The sequence below is a fragment of the Diabrotica virgifera genome, chromosome 3, assembly GCF_917563875.1.
Source record: "Diabrotica virgifera virgifera chromosome 3, PGI_DIABVI_V3a".
Classification (NCBI taxonomy): Eukaryota; Metazoa; Arthropoda; class Insecta; order Coleoptera; family Chrysomelidae; genus Diabrotica; species Diabrotica virgifera.
In genome coordinates, this window is record NC_065445.1 from 162,105,354 (window position 1) to 162,131,078 (window position 25,725).

Genomic DNA, 25,725 nt, shown 5'->3' on the forward strand with positions numbered 1-25,725 from the left:
AGTCTAACATTAACAACATCCCTAATGAGTCTTACACAGATTTTCAAAACCTAATATTAGACGCAGCAAACAGGTTCATCCCTAAGAAAAAGCGTGTTAGATTCCATAAACCACAATTACCTTGGTGGGATGAAGAGTGTTCAGTTTTAATTAAATCAAAGAGGGAGGCAGTCAAGAAGTTCACACAGGTACCTTCTTTAGAAAACTTCATTAATTTTAAAAAAATTAGGGCACATTGTAAAAAAGAACTTAAATCCAAAAAGAAAAAATCATTTGTTGTGTTTTGTTCCACAATTTCACCTGATACTCCAATATCAGTAATGTGGAGAAAAGTGAGAAGTTTCCATAAGGCTTTCACTAAAGCCTCAGTTAGAACTCCTAGTAATTTATCGTTAGGGGAGGAAATGCTTTGTTCATTGACTCCACCTGTATTCGAGGACATTGCGTCTCACCCAGTGAAATCTAATACTATCGAGTGTGAACTCTTCACTTCAAACGAACTTTCATTGGTTTTGGTTGAACGAAAGGATACTGTGCCGGGCCAGGATGGTATAACATTTTCTATGTTGCAACATCTTCCAGAGTCAGCAATCAAGTTCCTGTTAAAATTTTTCAATTTATGTTTAAAGGAGGGAATGCATATCCCCACTCAATGGAAATCACAAACAGTGTGTTTAATTCCCAAACCCAATAAAAATATAAATTGTCTTTCGGGCTGGAGACCAATCGTTTTATCATCGTGTGTTAGTAAACTTTTAGAGAACATGATAAAAATAAGGTTAGATTGGTATGTAGAACATTTTATGATCATATCGCCTTTCCAGACTGGCTTTCGTAAAGGTAGAGGGGTGTCTGAAAACTTAATTCATCTGGTCAATGAAATCTCAATGAATATCTCAAAAAGGAAACCAGCAGCTGCTGTTATGTTAGACATTTCTTCTGCATATGATAAAGTGTCAATCATCCAATTATTGGACGCTTTGGGAGATCTCAATTTGCCATGGTTACTTATTGAATTGGTTAAACATTTATTGACTAATCGTTTGGTGTCTGTTCGTGATCCTATTTCCTTAAATCTGCTAGGACCAAGAACTACCAATGTGGGCCTTCCTCAGGGTTCCCCTTTGAGTCCAGTACTATTTAATATTGTCATCAATATAATCTCATTTTGTGTGCCAGAGGATATTCTAATTACTCAGTATGCAGACGATGTTGCCCTCTATTGCTCCGGCAACAGCTGGGTGGATGTTGTGGAAAAATTAAATGGTACAGTAGAAAGTATTTCTAATAAACTTCATGATATGGGAATGTGTCTGTCATCTAGCAAGAGTCAAGCAATTTTTTTTGATAGAAATAGGAATAATATTCCGAATTTACTAATATCAGTGAATAACACACGTTTAGATTGGAAACAAGAAGTTTCTCATTTGGGAGTTATTCTAGATAGTTCCCTTTCTTGGAGAAGTCAAATTGAAAAGATGGCATTGAGGGCTTCCAGTGGAGTCAATATTATTCGTTGTTTGTGTCGAACTTGGTGGGGAGCACATCCTGCAACTTTACTCACTCTATATAAGGCATACATTAGATCACATCTTGACTATGGATCCATTTTTCTGGGAGGTTGTGCACGTTCTCTACTTGCAAAATTGGATAAGGTTCAGTATAGAGCTCTTAGAGTGGTGGGGGGATTTATGAGGTCTTCTCCAGTTCATATAATTTTGTCAGAGTGTGGAGAAACACCGTTAGATCTCAGAAGAATATGGCTAGCATCTAAATTCATTTTAAAAGTAGTAGCCTATGACAACCCAATATATGCCTCAATTGAGCAATTTCACAATGTCTTTCTGGGTTACTTTAGTTTTTGGAGAAGAAAATATTTCCCACCAATACTGGCTGCTTTCCAGAATACTTTACATGAAATTCATGAGGTAGCACATAGCTCCTTATTTCCTTGTCACTCCTTTCCACTTAATATTCAGATTTCTCCTATGGCTTATGAAACTGTCAATATGGGCAAAGAAGCAAATAACCAAACCAAGTTTATGGAATGGTACCTCAATAACTGGTCGGAATATAAACTTATTTTCACAGATGGATCCAAAGATAAACAAGGTAATGTAGGTATTGGGATATACCTTAACGAGAGAACACAGTTAACAGCAAGATTACCCTCCGCTAATTCAATTTGCTCAGCAGAAGTATTTGCCATTAAAAAAGCATTAGAGTTAATCCAACAGAATAATTTTACAAAGTGCCTCATCTGTAGTGATTTTAAGAGTGCTCTAGAAAAAATCACAAGATCAAGCTACAGGGCGGCAATAGACTCACAAACTCTCCAACTAAAACAAAAACTATGTGAATTTGATGAACAACATAGAGAAATTAAATTTGCATGGATTCCAAGTCACACTGGAATTATTGGGAATGATAGAGCTGACCATCTTGCGAATCTTGGAAGAAAGCTGCCCATTAGTGAAGAACCAAAGGCCTCCTTTAAAGATTTTCAAATTAAATATAAAGAAAACCTATGGATCGGTTGGGAAAATCGATTCCAACAAATAGGACAGGCAAAAGGAATTACTTATTGCTCACAAGTTACAGTTCCATATAAAAAGGCATGGTTTACAAAATTTCCCAACCTGGGGAGAGGTATAATCACACAAATGTGTCGTATGAGAAGTGGACATTGTAGTGTTCCTGTACATTTATTTAGATTGAAGGTAGTGAATTCAAACCAGTGTTTATGTGGCAGTGTAGGAACTTTACAACATGTTTTATTGGAATGTACTAGGTTCCAAAGAGAGTCCCAGTTGCTTAGAAGGGAACTAGAAGGTGATCCGACATTAACTGATGTGTTGTTTAAAAATTTAAACTCAAAGACATTAATCGCAGTGCAAAAGTTTTTAACATCAACAATGACTCGTGTGTAGCTTGCTTAAAAACTTTATGACTTTATGCTTGCTTGCAATGCATGTGCTTTGTGCTTAGTGCGGTTTTGCGTGGTAGTACTAGAACTAGACCATTAATAGTAGAACTTTAGTTATGGAACTTATAAACAATTACAAAGTTTTTTTTTTCTATCTCTTAATTATTTCAGATTCAGGAGCTATGAGCTTAAGCCCAGATGTACCTCAGGTACGGCTCTTGAATATTCAAGTCTATATTCACGGATCCTGGCCGGATAGCCCTGGCAGCTAAGGCCATTCAAATGAAGAGAAGAAGAAGAAGGAAAGAGAGAGACTCTTTTTTCCTTGTCTAAGGACATAACATAGATTTGGACATAACGACATAGACATAACCTGACGTAACCTTACTTCTTACTTTCTTATTTAAAACTTACAGAAATTGGGGTTTGAGTACTATTCAAATTTTGAATCGTATTTAAATTATTGTACAGAGAAATCAATGTGAATAAAAACAATTTTAATTTGTGATGACTAAAATTATTATAAGACGTTAAAAAATAAATAAATGTAAATTATTGAGACCATAGATATATTGAGACAGGTTTGGAGTTTGCAGATAACAGAAAAGTAGTAAAATTAGTAAACCCAAAACATGTCGAATTCACAGGAAAAAAGATCTTTTACGACAGAAGAATGGAACTATCTTACAAAGTATTTTGTTGGAAATACATTTCGATATAGAGATAACATTATAATACCTAAAGGTGTTGGACCCATTCAAATAAAAACAAATGAAGAAAAGATGGTAGAATCTTTTTTTGAGAGCTGTGCTTTTAAGTCTCTGATGAGTTGTGTAGTAGGTAAATATGAATAGAAAATCATTATCAATGAACACTAACAGTATTGCTCTTAAGGATATGGATTAGGAGCAGCTATAGGTTTGTTTTCATCAAGTATGGGTCCTGCTTCAGTTACAGATACTGCAGAACCTCAAACTGCAAGGCAGGTATTTAGAGAAATGAAAACTACAACTTTGGGTTATGCAAAGAATTTTGCAGTGATAGGAGCTCTGTTTTCTGGAGTCGAATGTATTATAGAATCAGTAAGTCTATTTGAATACTAAGGATAGGTACTTACACAATTGTTATTTCACACCCTCAGTAAAATAAGGGATGAACTCAAAATTTTTTTTAACTGTGATTTTAAATGATAAGGGCACAAAATTAAATTCTCTACCAGTTAGTGCTGACAGAGAGTGAAAAAGAACATTAATGGCTCGGTAACTATATTTGTGCCTCTCTCTCACTCTCCTCGCCCACCTGTCGTTTTTACTGCTACAAGGTAGCAATCAGTAACATGTCTTTCTATGACGAAAATTCTGGTGAGGATGTTTTAACATTTTGTATTAGATAGAACAGTTTTTAGTTGAGCCGTTATATTATGCAAAATACAGTAGAACCCCGCAAATCCGAACTAATTGGGGGGACAGCCTGTTCGGATTCCGAAAAGTTCGGATTATCCGAAAGTTAGCCTTAACTAGTAGTTCAAAGCTTTCATTGTGATTTTGACTAGCCAAACGTTCTCGCAAGAGTGTGGACAATATTTTTGTACTCAAGTTGACTACGAGAGAATCCAAAGTAAGTTTGTGTTTAACCTTTGTAAACACTTTATAAACCTATATATTAAAGTATAATATTTATTTTTAAGACATTTTAAATGTCTAAGTCCTAGTAATCCTACATTGTCCAATTTTCTGGCTTTACTCTGTATAATAAACATGTTTTTAAGTTTTTGTCTTGAATTTTTAAATTTTTTTCACTTTCCGTTGGTTCGGATTTGCCGAAAGTTCGGATTTACGGGGTTCTACTGTATAATAAATAAATGGGTCTAATTCATAATACAGTAAAACCTCTGTTAACTGGAACATCGTTTAACCAAAACGGCTGATAGTTTCAATAATTTCGTCAATGAAACGTAAATTTTTATCACAAAATAGAAACAATTCGATATTAATTTGTCAGCATCGTCAATATTACTTTCATACAACTAAAGAATGCAATTAAATATACAACACTACAAAATCACCTCATAGTATTTTTTAATATCAACTTTGACCAAGAATACTAGAATGTTATTTTTAACCAAAATTCTTATCCGAAACAGCCTCTCCCCAATAATTTCTGTTAACAGAGGTTTTACGTTAGATCGCTATTTTGCATAAATAGTGACAGGGCTTTATAAGGGATCAAACTTAAACAGTTCCTTATTTCTGTTATGGTTTTTGTACTATATGGGACTAACTTGAAAGTATTTTTTTGCCATTAATAAGTACATGTAATTAATGGAATCTATTTATATTATTATTTTTTCTCATTGCTATTTATAGTGCAACTATCAAATAACAAATCTGCCAAATTTCACATTTCTAACAAGTATGTTATTTGAAAAAATAGCTGTAAGAGCTAGAGCCGAAAAATCATCATCATAAGTAATATGGAGTTTGGCATGTGAAATGTGTCCATTGTATATTGATAATTATGACCCCTTTCAGGCTGACACCTCAGTGGATACAGGAAGTAGCAATAAGGGATGAAAGGGGGAAAGTTAGTGTAGTCTTTAAAGGTTTTCACCTCCTATTTTGTTAAATCTCTATCGATTTGCATGAAAATTGGTGACTAGTTAGAGCATACCCTAAGAAATTAAAATGATTTAGTGCCAACTTGCACTTTTACCCTGGGGGTGGATACCACATACCACCCCTTCTCGGGGGTGAAAACTATTTTATTAAAAATAACACCACAAATCGACAGAGGGACAAATTATAAGTAAAATTTGTTATATCATGTTATTAAAATAAATCAATACTTTTTGAGTTATTAAAAATCAAAGATTTGTCTGTTTAAGAGCACATGCGTGAAGTTACGGATGATAAAAAGAACATATTAATTAATTGTATGTTAGTAAAATATTATTTTTATATTATTTCGATATTATAAATTTAGCAAAAGTGTATTCGAATATGTCAAATGTACCCATTATTGGACACCCCCAGTTTCTGGATATATTCAGTTTATATTGATAGAAAAAATTCAATTAAATATCGAAATAATATAGAAATAATATTTTACTAACATACAATTAATTAATATGTTCTTTTTATCATCCGTAACTTCACGCATAGGTATGCCCTTGAATAGACAAATCTTTGATCTTTAATAACTCAAAAGTATTGATTTATTTTAATAACATGATATAACAAATTTTACTTAAAATTTGTCCCTCTATCGATTTGTGGGGTTATTTTTAATAAAATTGTTTTCACCCGCGGGAAGGGATGGTATTCACCACCAGGGTAAAAGTGCAAGTTGGCACCAAATCAGTTTTATTTCTTGAGGTATGCTCTAACTAGTCAATTTGCATGCAAATCGATGGAGGTTTAACAAAACAGGAGGTGAAAACCTTAATGATTGCACTAACTTTCCCCTTTCATCCCTTATTGCTACTTCCTGTATCCACTGAGGTGTCAGCCTGAAAGGGGTCATAAGTGTCAATATACAATGGACACATTTCACAGGAAAAGCTCCATATTACTTATGACGATGATTTTTCGGCTCTAGCTCTCTGTCTATAATGTTGGAAACCAGAATCTTTAAACGCGATTTCCCAAAAATCTACTTTTTTGAATTGTGCCTCTATATTACTAAGGGTGCGATTTGTTTTCTTTTAGTCAAGGGGTAAGTCAGATTGGAAAAATGGGACATATGCTGGGGCAGTAACAGGTGGATTAATTGGATTAAGGGGTAAGTTATCTGATTTAAAACTCTGTAAAGTTGACCTATTATACAGTGATGAACTTGCTAATAACCGGCAAAGTAACACAAAAGATGGAAAACATATTAAGTTGTGAAATAAAAAGAAATGAAACTAGTAGAGGTGGGAGATTTAGCCATAAAAACCCATAAACTTACATTTTATTTATTGTTTCCCACTGTCACAGTGGCAGTTGCCAAACTCATCCGATACATCTAAAGGTGGGAAACAATAAGTAGAATGTAAATTTATAGGTTTTTATCGCTAAATCTCCCACCTCCACTAGTTTCATTCCTTTTTATCTTAAAACTTAATGCGTTTTCCATCTTTTGCTCTATTTTGCCGATTATTAGTGCGCTCATCACTGTATATTTTTTGGGAAATCTGTACTTATAGAAGTGTGAAATATTAAAACAAACTGGTAGCTATATAGTCACAGCCTGAAGTTCCACAACTCCTAGGTTTGACTAGTCAACCCTCAGGTTTGACTAACAGTCTTAGTCAAACCCCGAATTAAATTCCATTTTTCGGCCTTTGACTAGTCAAACCTAGGGAGACTAATATGGTCAGGCAAATATCGATAGTTAATTTACTGAAATCGGGCTTTGACCAGTCAAACTCCGATCAGGTATTAACCCGGGAGCAGTAGCACCAATAGAAAAAACAGTTTATCTTTTTCCGTGATAACTTGATGAAAAATTTTGCAATATGCAAGTAAATAAAAATATAAAATAAAAATTTTAAATTCGTGTTGTCAGATTTAATCTAATTGCGTCACAGAGAGGACCTGTTCCTGGGTTAAAATATCATAATTTGTTAGATTGGGTATAATAAAACGTCATTTTTTAATTTTAATGTTTATTGTGTTTATATTGCAATTAAAATAAAAAATTAGTCTTACTAATATGTTGGACCTTTTACATTTACATATACACGAGCGGGACACTCTCAAAAAAGCGCTTAGTTTTCGAGATACTGACCATGGAGGGGTAAATGGCTAATTTTATTCATACTTTATATTTTCGAGGGTGCTGAAAACGAAAATGAAGTTTATTTTGAATTTTATGTGGGGGAACATTGTCAAAATCGCAATTTTAACCTAAAAATAAAAAAATGAAATCACGTTCTTTTGCGTTTACCTCGCTACAACTCTGTTCAATTTTAATATTTTTTTTTTGAAATTTTTACAGTATATAGCTCCAACATTTCTGAAGACAACGGTACTTTCAAGCTTTTATTCTTATTCTGATAAAGGTTATGAATTTTTCAAAGGAAAAGGTGCGGATTTGTACATTGCAAAGTTTAATCGCAAAAGTTGTGTGACGAAGTTTAAAATTTAGCTTCCTAATCACGTTTATGTAAAAGTAGAGGGTACAAAGAAGTTTTCTGATACGTTTTAGATCAAAATGTTTTATATAAAAAAAAAATAATGCTACTTTTAATGTCGACATTAGAAATCCCCAATATAACGCTTATTTTTCGAGATACTGACCATGGGTGGTGAATGGCTAATTTTGGTCTAGATTATGTTTTTGACCGTGAAAAAAAAACGAAAATGAAATTTATTTTAAATTTTAGGTGGGGGAATATTGGCAAAATTGCAATTGTACCCTAAAAATAAAAAAATGAAATCACGTTTTTTTTTTCACATTTCACATTTTTGAAGACAATGGTTTCTGCTTTAAGCTTTTAAACTTATTCTAGTAAAAGTTATGAATCTTTTAAAGTACAAGGTGCAGATTCGTGAATTGCAAAGTTTAATCGCAAAATTGGACTGACAAAATTTGAAACATAGATTTTTAATAAAATTCAAAAATAAAACATGAGTACAAAGAAGTTTTCTGGAGAGCTTTGGATCAAAATGTTTTATAGAAATCAAATGGTGCAACGTTTAACATCTGTTATAAATCCCCAAAATAACGCTAATTTTTCGAGATACTGATCATTGGTGGTGAATGGCTAATTTTGGTCTTACTTTATGTTTTTGATGGTGCTGAAAACGAAAATCAAGTTTATTTTGAATTTTAGGTGGGAGAACATTGTCAAAATCACAATTTTGCCCTAAAAATAAAAAAAAGTTAAACCACGTTTTTCTTAAAATTAAAAGTTACACCATATGTTTTCTATAACACATCTAGACCTAAAACTCCCCATAAAACTTTTTTGAACTCTATGGTTTAACATAAACGAAATCAAATAGATAAATTTTAAATTTTGTCACTTAATTTTTGCGATTTAACTCTGCAATTCACGAATCCGCACCTTTTATTTTTAAAAATTCATAACTTTTATAAAAAAAGACTGAAAGACTACAGTTACTTTCATAGTCTTCACAAAAGTGAGAAATATATGCTGTAGGAATTTTAGAAAAAAAATATTAAAATGGAACAGAGTTGTAGTGAGTTGTAGTGTAGAAAATTCGTGACTTCACTTTTTGTTTTTTCATTTTTAGGTTAAAATTGCGATTTTGACAATGTTCCCTCACATAAAATTCAAAATAAACCACTTTTTCATTGTCAGCACCATCGAAAACATAAAATAAGACCAAAAATAGCCATTCACCACCCATGGTCAGTATCTCGAAAAATAAGTGTTATTTTGGGGATGTATAACGTTTATATTAAAAGTTGCGCCATTTTTTTTCTATTAAACATTTGTAACTAAAACTTTCCAGTAAACTTCTTTGTACTCTATGTTTTAATATAAACGTGATTAATAAGACAAATTTTAAATTTTGCCTCTCAACTTTGCGATTAAACTTTGCAATTCACGAATCTGCACCTTGTACTTTAACAAATTCATAACTTTTACTAGAATAAGACTAAAATCTTAAAACAGATACCGTTGTCTTAAAAATAGTGAGCAACATATAGTGTACAAACCTTAGAAAAAAATATTAAAATCGACCAGAGTTGTAGCGAGTTAAACGCAAAAAAACGTGGTTTCACTTTTTTTATTTTTATGGTAAAATTGCGATTTTGACAATATTCCCCCACCTAAAATTTAAAATAAATTTCATTTTCGTTTTCAGCACCGTCAGAAACATAATCTAAGACAAAAATTAGCCATTCACCACCCACGGTCAGTATCTCGAAAAATAACCGTTATATTGGGGATTTCTAATGTCGATAATAAAAGTTGCACTATTTTTTTTCTATAAAACATTTTGATCTAAAACTTTCCAAAAAACTTCTTTGTACTCTATGCTTCAACATACACGTGATTAAAAAGATAAATTTCAAACTTCGTCGCTCAACTTTTGCGATTGAACTTTGCAATTCAGAAATCTGCACCTTTCACTTTAAAAAATTCATAACTTTTATTAGAATAAGACTGAAAGCTTGAAGTAAGTACCATTCTCTTAAGAAAGGTGAGAAATATATACTGTAAAAATTAAAAAAAAAATATTAAAAGGGAACAAAGTTGTAGCGAGGTAAACGCAAAAAACGTGATTTCTTTTTTTTATTTTTAGGTTAAAATTGCGATTTTGACAATGTTCTTCTTCTTCTTAAGGTGCCGAGACCGTTTGTCGATCGTTGGCTCTTATGTTGCCCAGCATATTAACAATCATTGTCTTATTTACAGCCGCACGAAATAGTTCAGTGCTAGTTTTCCCAAACCATTGGCGTAGGTTTTTAAGCCAAGAAGTTGTACGGCGGCCCACACTTCTTTTTCCCATTATTTTACCTTGCATGACAAGGTGAAGTATGTCATATTTTTCTGGGTGACGCATTATATGACCAAAGTATTCCAATTTGCGTCTTTTAACCGTGTTCACTACTTCGCAACTTTTATTCAAACGTTACAAAACCCTTTCGTTTGTGACTCTTTCTACCCAACTGATCTTCAGAATACGGTGGTAGACCCACATCTCAAATGCTTCTAGGTTTTATAAAAGCGATTCTGTCAGGGTCCATGCTTCAACCCCGTAACGTAGTACTGGGAATATATAACATCGAACCATTCTTATGCGAAGTTGAAAATTTAGATCATGACTGCACAGGATTTTCTTAAATTTCATAAAACTTGTTCTTGCTTTGGCAATTCTACTTTTTATTTCTGTACTAGGGTTCCAGCTTTCATTAATATGAGTACCCAGATATACAATATTACTTACTCGTTCTATTGAGTCATTACCGATTGTTACGTTATAGTATTATTATTTACGGCTGCCTGTTTACTAATAACCATAAACTTTGTTTTTCTTGCGTTGAGTTTGAGTCCATATATCGCGCAGAATGCCATCATTCGGTTCAATAACGCATGAAGATGTTCAATTGATCCTGTCAGTAACAAGGTGTCATCTGCGTATCTGTTATTGTTCATAAGCATACCATTAATGAGTATTCCCTCTTTTGCGTTTTCCAACACTTCATTTAAGATTGTTTCAGCGTAAAGATTAAACAACATTGGTGACAATATACAACCTTGTCGAACTCCACGCTTAATTTTTACTTCTTCAGAGCTCTGATTCCCAACCCTAACACATGCAGCCTGGCCCCAATACAAATTTGCGATTATTCTAATGTCCCTACCGTCCAGACCAGTAGTTTTGAGAATATGTAGCATTTTTTCATGGCGAACTTTATCAAAGGCCTTTTCAAAATCAATCGCGCACATGAAAACGTCATGATTTACATCTCTGCATCTTTGAATTAAAACTTGGGTTGCGAATAGTGCATCATGCGTTCCAAGGCCACAGCGAAAACCGAATTGAGTACTTGAGATTCTTTCCTCAATTTTTCTATATGTTCTTTGATGAATTATTCTGAGAAAAGTTTTCAATACATGACTCATTAGTATCTTAATGCCCTCCGTACCTAAAAGCTTAAGCGTTTCTACGTAAATTCCATCTGGTCCGATCGCCTTGCCGTTTTTTGCGTTCTTTATAGCGTATTGCACTTCTTCCCTAGTTATTGGAGGACCGCTCATGTCATCTAGCGTTTCTAGTTCGCTTCTTTCATCATCGAATAATTCCTTTATATATTCTGTCCATCGTATTAGTTGACCTTCGATATCGATTATAATTTTTCCGTGTTTATCTTCGATTAGTGGAAGATTACATTTTTTATTCAGTCCTGCAACTTCTTTCAGTTTTTTGTGCATATCGAATGCGTCATAGATACGCTCGTAGTTCTCAATTTCTTTACATTGTTGTTTATGCCACTCTGATTTAGCTGATCTTATTTTTCTTCGTATCATACTGTTTAGCTTTTTGTATTCTGTCAGATTAGCATTCTTATGTTTTCTTCTTGCATCCATTAAATTCAATATCTCTTCCTGTCATCCACTGTTGCTTATTCCTACGCTGATTTTCCATTAGATGGTCTTCTTGGACTTTTTCCAATGTTTCTTTGCATGACTCCCATAATTGTTCTTCTGAATTTTTATTTCCCAATTTCTGAAACTGATCTTCTAATTTGTAGGTTACTATTTCTTTCACTTCCGCATTTGAAAGTTTATCTTTGCTGATCCTAGGAGATATTTTGGGTTTTTTAATCTTTTTAAATTTAAGTAATACTTTATCTGCTAGTAAGTTGTGGTTGGAGGGTACATCCGCTCCTGGATATGTTTTGGAGGATAAGATAGCATTTCTACATCTTTTTGATATACAGATATAATCAATTTGATTTCTTACTATTCTTCCACAAGTGTCCATAGGAGATTTCCAGGTGTAAAGTCGTCGCTTAGACAAGTCAAAAAAAGTGTTGGATATTACTAATTGTTTTTCTACGCAAAATCTAATCATTCTATCTCCACGGTCGTTTCTCGTTCCTAAACCAAACTTGCCAACGATATCTTCTTCACTACCTCTTCCAACCTTGGCATTGAAATCCCCCAATACAATGTTTATATCTTGGCTTCCTGTGAGTGATAATAAATAGTCTAGATCTGAATAAAAGCTTTCGACAACTTCATCGTCATATTGTTGTGTAGTAGGTGCATATACCTGAATGATGTTTAAGTCTGTACGATTTGTTTTTATTTGTAACATTATTAATCTATCTGAGTATAGCACGATATTTTTTACTGATTTTGCGACATTTTGTTCTAAAATAAATGCCACACCATTTCTATGTTGAGGACCTTCTTCACCAGAGTAGTAAATTTCATAATTATCTATCGTCATATGGCCAGACAATGACAATGTTCCCCCACATAAAATTCAAAATAAACCTCATTTTTCGAAACCGAAGCTTTTCACCTCCAAATTTTTACAGAATGGACTGATTTGTTTGAAAATTTGAGAATAAGTAGTGGATAGTCCAAGGAGCAAAATCTATATGATTCATGATGGGAGATGGGTCCACCCCATCTCGGGGTGGACCTTTTTTATTATATTTTGACCACAAAAGTTGGTAAAATTAATAGTTTTCAATTTATTTGCTATCGAAAGTGTTAGTTTTATATCGAAAACATCAATGTTTTTGATCAGTTTTCTGCTAATAACTCAAAAAGTTTTTGTTTTATCAAAACAACTTTACTTCACAAAAATGTACCTGTTGAAAAAATAAACAAAACGGTTTTTTTAATTTTCTTTAAGACCAAAAGTAAACGAGCTATATACCCCATTCCACGAATATACGACCCGCTTGGATTATCGCGACAACGAATATTTTACTGTGCAAAATATGAAGAACGAAAGTAAATTGCAAATTATATTGTTGTTTATTGGAGTAATTATTAGAGCAAAATACTTTCGTACTTCTTATGTTGCACACTAAAATATTCGTTGTCGCGATAATCCAAAACAGTTGTATCTTCGTGGAATACACCATACCTACTTTATTATATGTGAGCTCTTCTTCGTCAAATGCTAAATATTGTAGTTTCAAAGTTAAAAGACGGAAAAGTATGCATTTTTTGAGGATCACTTATAGAAACTCATTTAAAGTATTTAAAAAAATCTCTCCAAAAATAAAAAAACTAGCTGAAATATTAAATGACATAATGAAAAGAATGTCAGTCCCTATTTTTTCACCAAAAAAATGATCAGAAACAACCCCCTAATTACCACCCTAATTAAAATTAGCCATTGACCTTACTCGGTCTTCTTCATTTATATATTATTAATAGATTCTAGAAGTTTGGTCGGCTAGAATGATCAGTTTAAAAAAATGGAGTCAAAAGCGAATAACGAATTTTTGTAGTTTGGTAAAATATGTCATTTTCTTCAGAATAGAAAGATTAGCATCAGAGATACGAAAAAATGTTTACACATGAAATTGTAGGTTATTTATTTCCCAAGAATTTGGTTTAGAAAAATTTTTTCTATGGAAAAAATTGAGTGAGCTATTGACAATTAAAACTTCTACTAACATGCAAACATCACCTTTACCAACCCTTTCAAAGTCACCTCTTTTTGCGACTGAGGATTTTAAAAGGATTTAATATTAACAGCCTTATAGATCTTATAAAAATCGACAAAAAACTTTTCTACCAAACTTTCTAAGATAAAAAATGAAAATGTTACGGTAAAAAACCAATAGGTATATTGTCTTAAAAAAATGGAGAAATCGAATTGGAAGCATAATAATGTAAGTTAGCGGTGTTTTTAGTCATTGGCCTTATTCAGTCTTCTTTATTTATGTATTATTAATAGATTCTAGAAGTTTGACTGGCTTAGAATGATTAGTTTTTAAAAAAATGGAGTTAAAAGCGAATAATGAATTATTGTAGTTAGGTCAAAAATGCCCTTTTCATAAGAATAGAAAGATTAGCATCAGAAATACAAAAAAAAATGTTTCAATATGAAATTGTTGGTTGTTTAATTCACAAGAACTTGGTTTGCAAAAATTTTATCTACCGCAAAAATTGAGTGAGCTCTTGACAATAAAAACTTATACCAAAGACTAACATGCAAAAACCACCTTTACCAACTCTTTCAAAGTTGTCTCTTTTTGCGACTGGGGGTTTTAAAAGGATTTAATATTAATAGCCTTACAGATCTTGTAAAAACCTATAAAACTATTTTTTACCAACTTTTCAAAACAAATCTAGTTGGACGGATAATAATGTAAGTTAGCGATGTTTTTTTTTTCTGATGGTGTACGTTAGAAACTTGTATACAGGGTGGGCCAAAGAAAAGAGTTTATCTCGGTATTTGGCAATAGTTATTAGATTTTAAGGAAATGCCGAAACAGGTCGATTTTTGTTCTAAGGGAGACACACATTTTTACGATACATACATCAGTCATTTGTCAACCCATTTCCTTCCACGTCCCCAACCCCTTATTTTTAAATAGGGAATAGGGGTCGTGTAGTAGCTCATTTGAAAGGGATTCAATTATCTATTCCGTAATATAAACATTATCATAATTACTTATACAGGGTGTCCAAAACAAATTTTTTAAATTAAATTAATTGACAAATAAAAGAAGAATGTATGTAATTTGTTTTATTTAATAGTTATTTATGATATAAGTGTTAAAAGTACACGTTTAAGGCACGCATGTGAAAGTTTGCAGAATGAGCGAAGCGAGTTGTGCAATTCACACGAGTGCCTTAAAAATGTACTTTTTAACACGCATATCATACAATATTTTTTCTACAAACGTAATTACAGGACAATAACTACAAAAACTTTTACTTGAACTTGACTGACATTCCATTTTTATATTTTTTTGACATTACATCAAAATTGCCTATACAGTCAATACGAACTGCAGTGCCATAAAATTTTTAAAGCACTAGTGCCTTAAAGTATCATTTTTAACGCTCGTATGGAGTGCCAAAAATTGCATTTTTAACACGGTTGTAGAAAAAATACATTTTACTGTTGTCGGAAAACAGAAATAACTGTTTATTGCACAAATAAACATTGCTTTTCACTTAAATTCAATGTTCAAGCAAGCTCCCCCATCCACCTGCCTCTTGGAAGTTTAAACATTTAATTTAAGCGAAAAGCAATGTTTATTTGTGAAATAAACATTTATTTCTGTTTTCTTACAACAGTAAAATGTATTTTTAATAAAATAAATTACATACATTCTTCTTTTTTTGTCAATTAACTTAATTAAAAAAATTTTTTGGTCACCTTGTATAAATAATTATGATATTTTTATATTACTGAATAGAGAATTGAATATCCTTTCAAATGAGCTACCAAACGACCTCTATTCCCTATTTAAAAATAAGGTGTTAAGGACGTGAAAGGGACGGGGCTGACAAATGACTGATGTATGTATCGTAAAAATGTGTCCCCCTTAGAACAAAAATCGACCTGTTTCGGAATTTCCTTAAAATATAATAACTACTGCCAAATATCGAGGTAGAACCCTTTTCTTTGGCCCACCCTGTATACGCATACATTGATTCATTCTCATGGAACTATTAAACACATACGAATACGTTTACATATTTGTGTATGCGTGTATTCGTAAATTTTAGGCGGAACGAACATAAATAATGAATATAATTATTACATAAATCATCCGAATCAAATTTTATCCTCCTTAAGCATTTTTTGAGCAATTTTGAGAAAATTTGAGCAATTAGAAGTAGCTTTCACCCTTAAAAACGAACTTTTAAAGGGTCGAAATAATCAATAAATATAGTTAGAGTATTAGACAATCATTATGTAATGCATCTGAACAAATTTCACTCTTTTTAACCTTTTTTATAGGTTTTAGCAATAAGGGGTAGTTTTCACACTTCACAAATAAATTTTTGTGGGTTGAAATAAAAAAAAAACATACACCTGTTTGCCGGTTTGACCTATTTAGAAGTGTGTACAAGTCATACAGTCTGTTTCAATTCAGCTTCTAGGTTTGCCTAGGTAAAGTCGGAAACAGATTATTTATCTTTCGACGTTTGAATAGTTGGGCACTTCTAGGTTTGACTAAAAACCCTTCAGTCAAAGGCCGAAAATGGAATTTATTTCGGGGTTTGATTAAGACCGTTAGTCAGACCTGAGGATTGACTAGTCAAAGCTAGGAGCGATGGAACTTCGTGGTTTGACTGTAAAATATATACTAACTTCAAATTTATTTTATAGATACTCTCCATAATATGCTACTATTAAATGGCATCTACTTCAGACGGCTAGTAAAATATTGTCAATTCCAATTTCAGGGCATAGTTTTCAACAATAGGGAACTTGCACATAAAAATATTTTTGCATAAAATTGTTAATTTATGTCTAAAAATATAATTCAAAATATTACAATTAACAATTAATGGTGTACGTACAGCAACTGATAATAATTCCGCGCCCAAATTTATTGTTTCAAACAACTTCAAAAGCGCGTGCTTGGGTCTGATGTCACCAACCATGATGTTTACCACTGTTCTCGTTTGACTAGTGCCAGATGTGCACTGTGCAGACAATATTTTGAAATTTTAAAGATTCTAATTCAGTTATAATATTATTTTTAGTTTAGGGAAATATATTTTTATTGTGCAACCTGTCTTACGTACTTACTACTTACTAGCCAACGCCCACCCTTGGCATGTTAGATATTTGGTGGCGCGCTGACCAGTATAGACGAGCCGTTTTGTAACAAAATAAAAGAAAACTTCTGTTGGAGTGAAAGTAAAGAGAGTGATATACTCCAACAGAAGTAAGGAAAAAAGAAATATAACAAGTAAAAGAAAACTTCTGTTGGAGTGAAAGTAAAAAGAAAGATATACTCCAACAGAAGTAAGGAAAAAGGAAGTAACTAGTGGGGCAAAATTGAAAATATATGGGATGTAAAGAAGAGAGTGAAGTGGCTTCTACGTTGAGAAGCCGCAGTAGGAAAAATACTACTTTCCAGTAGTATTGGTGGAGGAAAGTGGAAGAATGTAGAGACAGAGGCAAACTGAATAGAATTGGCTAGCAAGAGATGCAAGAGAACAACTTGACACTCAAGGATGGATACGGCTCGTTTGCATGCCTGTCGAAGAACAGTAGCTCAAAGTAGATAGTAATGATGACTAAAAGATGAAATAATAAAATAAGAATAATGTACTGAAAATGAATGAAGATGAATAATTGCTAAAGACGAACAAAATAAATAAAACTAACAAATCATGGGCGCCATGAAAATGATCTTCGATCATTCTCCCAGGTATCTTACACTGCTGTCAAATATTAAATATATGAGTAAATGTAAATATAAAGGAATAATAAGAAATAACTGATATACAAAATAAATAAATATTTAGAGTTGAGACTTCTGAGCTTCACCGATGAGGCATAAGGATGCTGAAATAGCTATATGGAGATGGTGGTCCAACTCTGAATCAAATATAAACAAAACCTGACTTGATCTTTTTTATCTTAAATAAATATTTATTAAAAATAACTACTAGATTTTTGACAATCTCTGAGTTAAACAATGCATAGAATGTGACTCTAACATGACAAGTTATACAAAAGTTAAGTTAACGCTAAATATGATATATCATATAACAACAGTCCTGTTATATGTATGTACAAAATTATATACCTCTTACTTATACACAGGGTATAACTCACATGAGACTTCTACCAAATGGTTATAGTACGCTTGCTACGTACCACTAAATTGAAACCGACGAAGATGAAAATAATACAAATAAATAGGCACAAGCCTGATTACGAGAAAATACTATAATGGATTAAGCAAAAATTAATGAATAAAATTGAAGCGAAAAAATATAATATGAAACCTACTTGAATTTACCGAATGAATGAAGATAAGTAAATGAACAATAAAATATTTGGTAACAAGCAATTAATATTACAAAATAAATATCAAACCAATAATAAAGTATAAAAACCTAATTTTCTGGGACTGATTACCTTGTGCACAATGTAACGTACCATATGATCGTAAATAAGTTTGGGAACCTAATACATTAATAAACAAATATGTTATATAAAAAAATACAGGCAGCTAAATCTGAAAAAATATTAATAAACATAGTGCATTACCAAAAGTCCGAAATATAAAACACAAAAGTTACTCAAATCACCAAACTGAGTGTTCCCAAACAAACCCATTCTTCAAATGTATAACCAAAAGGTTCCCAGAAAATGAGCACGAGGATAGTGCCAAACCATGCTTCCTGTAAGCGCAGGTGTAGACAGAAAATGAAGCTGGAACGCTTCGCTTGCTCCCAGGAGACTGACTATGTAGCCGGAATAGGTTCCTCTCAGGTGGGCGAGGATCTATGATTTCTCATGTTCGTTTTATATTACTTCCCCAAAAGGCTAAAACAAATATTTACCCAGTCTTAGTTTCTATGTAAAAGTGTCCGAAAAAAAAAATTAAAGGAGAAAAATAGAACTATAGAAGTGTTTTTAGGATAAATGATAATGTAAAAAGGCCACACAAAAAAATCTCTCATTATTACTGAACTACTTGACCTTGACAAGAACGGACACATGAGTGTGGAATTTAAATACAGAATAGATATGACATCTTTAAAATAATTATAGGATATTTAGGTTAGAAGACTTCAAGAGAAATTTTTGACTTAATTATAACCAAAAATGAAGACTACTAGAATTTTCTCTGAATAAATTATCTATAGATATTGGATGTGCAAATTGGATTATTTCCAACATTAATTTATAAATTCCTATGTTTGGTTATGTTAAAAAAATATTAGAAAAGAATATAGGATTTTCCTGGACGGAATCTTAAATAAACATCGATTAATCCATATAAAATTCACATTGATTTGAATCCAACAATGAGAATCCTATATTTCACAAAAACGATATACTTAAGCGGTCATATAAAAACCTGACTATATAAAAAGTAAATAATTACTGGGAATAAACTCCTAGTGGACTGCCATTTTCCCTGGTTCAAGACACAGCTGGATACTATAATATTCTTTTTAAGACAAACTGGGAACTGTAGACACAAATGCTAAATTAATTTATGGAGATATTCTCCGCCATTTTGGGTACTGGTACTTCACTATTCCGGCTCCACGAGTCAAGTGACGAGCGAAATGTGCTTCTCCCTAAGGTAAACGTCAAACTCTCAGAACGCGAGATCATATTCGCCACCAGAGGTGTAGAACATGTTCCGTACATAAAAATGTGACGTCACGTAAGTGGTCCTTTACGAGAAAATTAAAGAAATTAAATGAGAGACCGAGGGAAAATAATTATAAAAATAATTAAAGCGCTAAAAATGATATTATAACCGGTGGACCGTTACAGTTTCTCGTAGGCGATCTTCATCCTCCTCGGGTGGGTCTGTTATCAGGGCTGGGCACACTGGGAGGTGAGCAGCATCCATCTGGGGCTGATTACATAGTGGACAGTTGTCATTTTCGCGGACTCCGATGCGATGTAGATGGGAAGCCAGGTAGTCATGTCCCGTAGTTGTTCTGAACACGGCTACACTAATGGGTCTCGGCAAGTTGCGAGGGATTGGTGACTCTATTAGGTGGGCCCAAGATTTTCCAGCACCGGCTTGTATTTGCTGCTCTTTTATCTTCGCTTTGATTCCTCTTCTAATGGTGGATTTTGCTGATGTGTACGATTGGAAGCTAGGGGGCTGTGGGAGAGTAGTGCCTTCTTTTGCAAGTTCATCCGCTGCTTCATTCCCTTCAACACCGACATGACTAGGGATCCATTGTAGAGTAATCAGCCACCCTTTTTCCAGCAAGTTTGATAGTTGAACGCGGCAAGATATTGTTTTGACACAGTCGGTATATCGATTTGTCGACAGAGCGAAGATTGCGGCTTGGCAGTCGATGAAGAAGGCAACTTTTTGGGGGTGTTGGAAATTCTCAAGATTTTTTGCAGCTTCGTGTAAAGCAGCTATTTCGCCGTCGTAGTTTGTGAGAGGGGCACCCACAGCTATGGAGCCTTTGAAGAATGTTGAGACATATCCTGCTCCTGTTCTTCCCGAGTCCGGCATCGAGGAGCCATCGCAGTAGATGTGGAGCCATTCGTGCGCTGGGTACTTGGTGTGTATCGTCTCTAGGGCGGCTTTCCTTAGGACAATATCTGACGATAAGTGCTTCGGGTCGTTATGGTTTTCGAGAAGCAATTCTGTGTTTGGTAGACAGTGGGCCAGTGTAGTTTGCGCTGGGAAGGGGGCGGCTTCCGACAGGTCAATGTGGTATTTTTCCATGATTTGGTTTGCTACTGTAAGCGGAGTGGTTTGTGTTTTAAGACGTGAGGTTGCTTGTCTATATTCGTCCTATTTTTGTGGAAGTATTCGTCTCTGCCTTTCCCAGAAGGTTAACGCGTGTTGCTCTCCGCGGCATTGTATTGGTTCAATACCGGTCTGGGCTTCCATTGATGTAATTGGTGTTGATTTTGGAGCAATGGTGATGACGCGAAGGGCAGTGTTCTGGGCGACTTCAAGCTTGGAGGTGGTGTTTGTACTCGCAGTTATTGTAGCTTCACTCCCGTATTCTAATATCGGCCGGACATAGGTTTTGTATGTTGCTACCAGGACATCTTGCGTGGCGCCTATGTCAAATGCCAAATTATATTATTAAAAGTTTGAACAAAATGAAATACCTATAGTCCTGTCGCCAGGGGGGTACAAGGGCCTCCTTAATTCAGATGGACTTAGCCAAGTTTTTTTTATGTAACAGTTGATCCGAATGTCGATTAGATTGTTATAAGCAAAGAACTTGAGGAATTACATAACAGCGATTTCTCGCAAAACAAAACATTTTTTTTGTATTTTTTGGGTCATTCTAAGCAAAGAATGTTCTTACAAGTTTTTTCGTAGGATGCATAATTTTGGAGATAAACGCGGTTGAACTTTCAAAAAATCGAAAAATTGCAATTTTTGAACCCGAATAACTTTTGATTCAAGAATAAAATAGCAATTCTGCTTACCGCATTTGAAAGTTCAAGTCAAATTTTATCGACTTTGATTATTTGCATTGGTAAAAATTCATTTTTTATTGTTAAACAAAGCTTTAAACACATAGTGTTTCCCATGCCCAATACATGCGTTTTAATGCATTCTACGTAGAAATAGCCTCTATTGCACTTGTACCTACTCTACCTACTCGTTCGATTTTAAATGGGAGATCATTGAAAACATCACTCAAGCACTATGTGTTTATATCTTTGTTTAACAATAAAAAAAATGAATTTTTACCAATGCAAATAATCAAAACCGATAAAATTTGACTTGAACTTTCAAATGCGGTAAGCAGAATTGCTATTTTATTTTTTAATAAAAAGTTATTCGGGTTAAAAAATTGCAATTTTTCGATTTTTTGAAAGTTCAACCGCGTTTATCTCGAAAACTGTGCATCCTACGAAAGACCATTTTTTGCTTAGAATGAACCAAAAAATACAAAAAAATGTTTTGTTTTGCGAGAAATCGCTGTTATGTAATTCCTCAAGTTCTTTGTTTATAACAATCTAATCAACATCCGGATCAACTGTTACCCAAAAAATTCGTGTTCTACGGGTCAAAATACATAAAAAAACTTGGGTAAGTCCATCTGAATTAAGGAGGCCGTTGTACACCCCTGGCGACAGGACTACTATGTTAGTTGTCCTACATAATATTTCTTAAAAAATGTAAGTACATACGTACATAGATACTACTAAAAACTGACTTATAAAAAGAAATGATGTTTTATTAAATGTTCCGAATATACTTCTGATCGTAATGTTTTGTAACAAGCAAAACTAAAACCTATTATTTATAAATATTTTAAATTCATAAAAAATAAGACAGAAAATAACTTAAAAATAAACAAAACTTTTAGTAATAAGAGTAACTAAAAACTATTGTTATAAACAATAATTGTTTATACAAGGTGTCCCAAGAGTAGCGGAACGGTCGAATATTTCTCGAAATAAACATCGTATCGAAAAACTGAAAAATAAGTGTTCAATGATTTTCAAAAATCTATCGAACGACACCAAACACGACCCCCTACACCATCCCCTAGAGGTGGGGTGGGGGTAACTTTGAAATCTTAAATGGAAACCCCAAACTTTTATTTCACATTTGGATTCCTTAAATAAAACTAAGCAATTTTTATTCGATACATTTTTTTGAACTATGGATAGAGGGCGCTATAATCGGAAAAACCCATTTATCCTGATAGCGTAGGTATACTCCATCTAATTTACTTACCGTTGCACGTCATCTGCGCCATAGCCCGTAACGTCACATGATACCAACACGAAATATTTAGGCGGTAGGTGTGTTCTTTTTTAGAATCACTTTGCCGAGTACACTGGCATTACGGCCACTAGACATATTTTATTTTATACGCGTAGAAATAATATTTAAAGATTTCTATCAAGGTTAACTTAAAGAAATACACAATAATATGTTCTATTTAATTTGTATAAATGGATTATAAAGCGTTTTTATGAAGCACATTTGTTCGGACTGCACTGCAACTATAATCGAACGAAGGTAGATATTTTTGCATAAATTGGTAACATTTACTTGACAGTTGCGGTGATGACACTTCATATTTGTTTATATTCTTTACTATAAGTGTTTCACTATATTTACTGTTTTTATTATGTACTTTAAAGTAAGATTATAACTTAATTCTTGTTTTCTATTTCTAAAGTTTTTATTTATTTACATTGAATATTAATTTGTTTTGCTGTATAATCCACTTCCGCAAAAATTGTGTGATGTATTTGATTTAAAATTAATTCAAGAATTTTTTGTAATTGGGCAACAATGTCAACTTAGATTTCTAACGTAGATAGTGACGTGCAACGGTAAGTAAAGTAGACGGACTGTAAATTATAGAAACGGTCTAATATCTCGAGAAATACACTTCCAAATGAAAAACAAAAAATGCGTTTTTAATATTTTTCAAAAGCCTATCGAATGACACCAAACACGACCCCCCCACTCCACACCCTGAAAATGGGGTGCGGGGTAACTCTAAAATCTTATATAGCAACGTACATTTTTTATTACAGATTTGGATTTGTGATAAAAAATTAAGCAACATTTATTCGAAACATTTTTTAGAATTGTGGATAGATGGCGCTATAATTGGAAAAAGACGATTTATTAGCACCATCTATCAACAATTCTAAAAAATATTTCGAATAAATGTTGCTTAATTTTTTATGACAAATTTAAATCTGTAATAAAAATGGGGGTTGCTATTTAAGATTTTAGAGTTACTTCCCACCCCACCTCCAGGGTGTGGAGTGGGGGTCGTATTTGGTGTCATTCAATAGATTTTTGAAAAATATTAAACACGTATTTTTTTGTTTTTCATTTGGAAGTGTATTTCTCGAGATATTAGACCGTTTCTATAATTTACCTATGCTATCAGGATAAATGGGTTTTTCCGATTATAGCACCATCTATCCATAGTTGAAAAAATCTTTCGAATAAAAGTTGCTTAGTTTTACGTAAGGATTCCTAATTTGAAATAAAAGTTTGAGGTTTCCATTTAAGAATTCAAAGTTACCCCCCACCCCACCTCTAGGGGATGGTGTGGGAGGTCGTGTTTGGTGTCATTCGGTAGATTTTTAGACACCCTATATAATGAAATTCATTATGAAACAACGCTTCCATTCACCCCCGTATAATGCCATCTAAGAAAACATTTTTGTTACCGGAATAATAACAAACGACATCAATACATGTAAATACCTACAAACTGACGTACAAATCGTACGTCAGTACGAATACAAATACGTACAGTACATTGTCGTACAGTACAGTCCGACAAACGAGAGCTGGCGGGTGACCTTAATCGCGGGTGACACAACTGCGTGGTTGCCGTATCAAAAATTTAGTTGGGATCTGAAAATTACGTTAGTAGATATTATTCACTACGATGTGAACTCCTAGCCGACAGCAATAGAAATGAATAATCCCTTCCCCTTTTCAATTTGTTCTACGCACAACCCGCCAGCACTCACTTGTCGGATTGTACAAATAATAAAGTTATAAATTGTCAAACTTAATCAAAAATTTTGAGTGGCGAAATTTTGTGCCGGTGAGTGTATATAGAACAGGTGCGGGAGCACGCCAAATAGAATTCTATTTTAGTGACGTCACTTGCCTAGCAACCGTCGATTCTCCCATTATAAAATTCTATTTTGTGACGTCAGCAAAATAGAATTCTATTTGGCGTGCTCTGGGCCCTGATGATGAGATCCTCAGAGTTCTACAGCAAATTCTTCTGCAGCTCTCTACTTAATTCGACAGCTTCTTTGCTGTGGAGTCATTTTATGGATATGTTTCTCATTTTTTCTATTATATTTTTTATTGATTTTTTACTAATTTTTTTGAATTACTTTTTTTATTTATTTTTTTATTATATTTTTTTGTATTATTTTTTTTATCATTTTTGGTAACAAATTACAAAGGAATACTTACTCTATATTTATAATTATTACAATAATTTATGTTTAATATGTAAAACATGTTTATGGGTAATTTCAAACCACTCAAGTTTGGATCAAAAAAACTTTTGGATCTCCGATTTATCTGAAAATTGGTGTATAGCTTCTGCGGAAAGTAAAAATATGACATTTAAGGTCGAGCCGCCTTCTTCTTTTTTTTAAATATAATTTTAAACGAATTTACAGTGATTTGGTAATTATTTAAATAAACTTGCATTTTTTTATCGTAAAGGATCAATGGAAACAATAATGTTTTAATAGAACAGACTCAAAAATGTCATCATAACAAGCTATTTTGATTCAAAACAAGTTTTTGATCAAATTTTAGTGTAGAAAACGTTAAAATAACGTTTTTTTACATTTTCTTCCATTCCCCAAATACATGTCCTTCGATTTTTTTTAAAATTTGCCCACAGATAGCCATAACAGTATCTTAAGTGGTTAAAAGCATTTGTATAGTTTAACAATACAAATAAAGTTACATCCAATAATATCGGAGTCAAAAATATATAGTCCAGTTGAGATAGCATTTGACCTTGGATGCCGAGATGCCCAAAATTTTATTTTTCTAATCTTTAGGGGGGATCAATAGTAATGTCAATTTAAAATCGCGAATAAATTCCATCGTTACGTTAGCCGCCATCTTGATTTTAAAGGAGAACCGTTTTTGTTCAATATCTCCGCCATTTTTAACTT

At 33.2% G+C, this 25,725-nt stretch overlaps 1 protein-coding gene across 1 annotated transcript in view; it reads left to right on the forward strand.

The window, feature by feature from the left end:
* The first annotated feature begins 3,285 nt into the window (after positions 1–3,285).
* The window catches only part of LOC126881372 (mitochondrial import inner membrane translocase subunit Tim22), a 28,278-nt gene continuing 5,838 nt past the window's right edge, over positions 3,286–25,725 (forward strand). Inside the window, exons 1-3 of the mRNA XM_050645612.1 lie at positions 3,286–3,766; positions 3,821–4,008; positions 6,634–6,706. Coding sequence (XP_050501569.1) covers positions 3,559–3,766; positions 3,821–4,008; positions 6,634–6,706 — 469 coding nt within the window. The 5' untranslated portion in view covers positions 3,286–3,558. The remainder of the gene's footprint in view (positions 3,767–3,820; positions 4,009–6,633; positions 6,707–25,725) is intronic.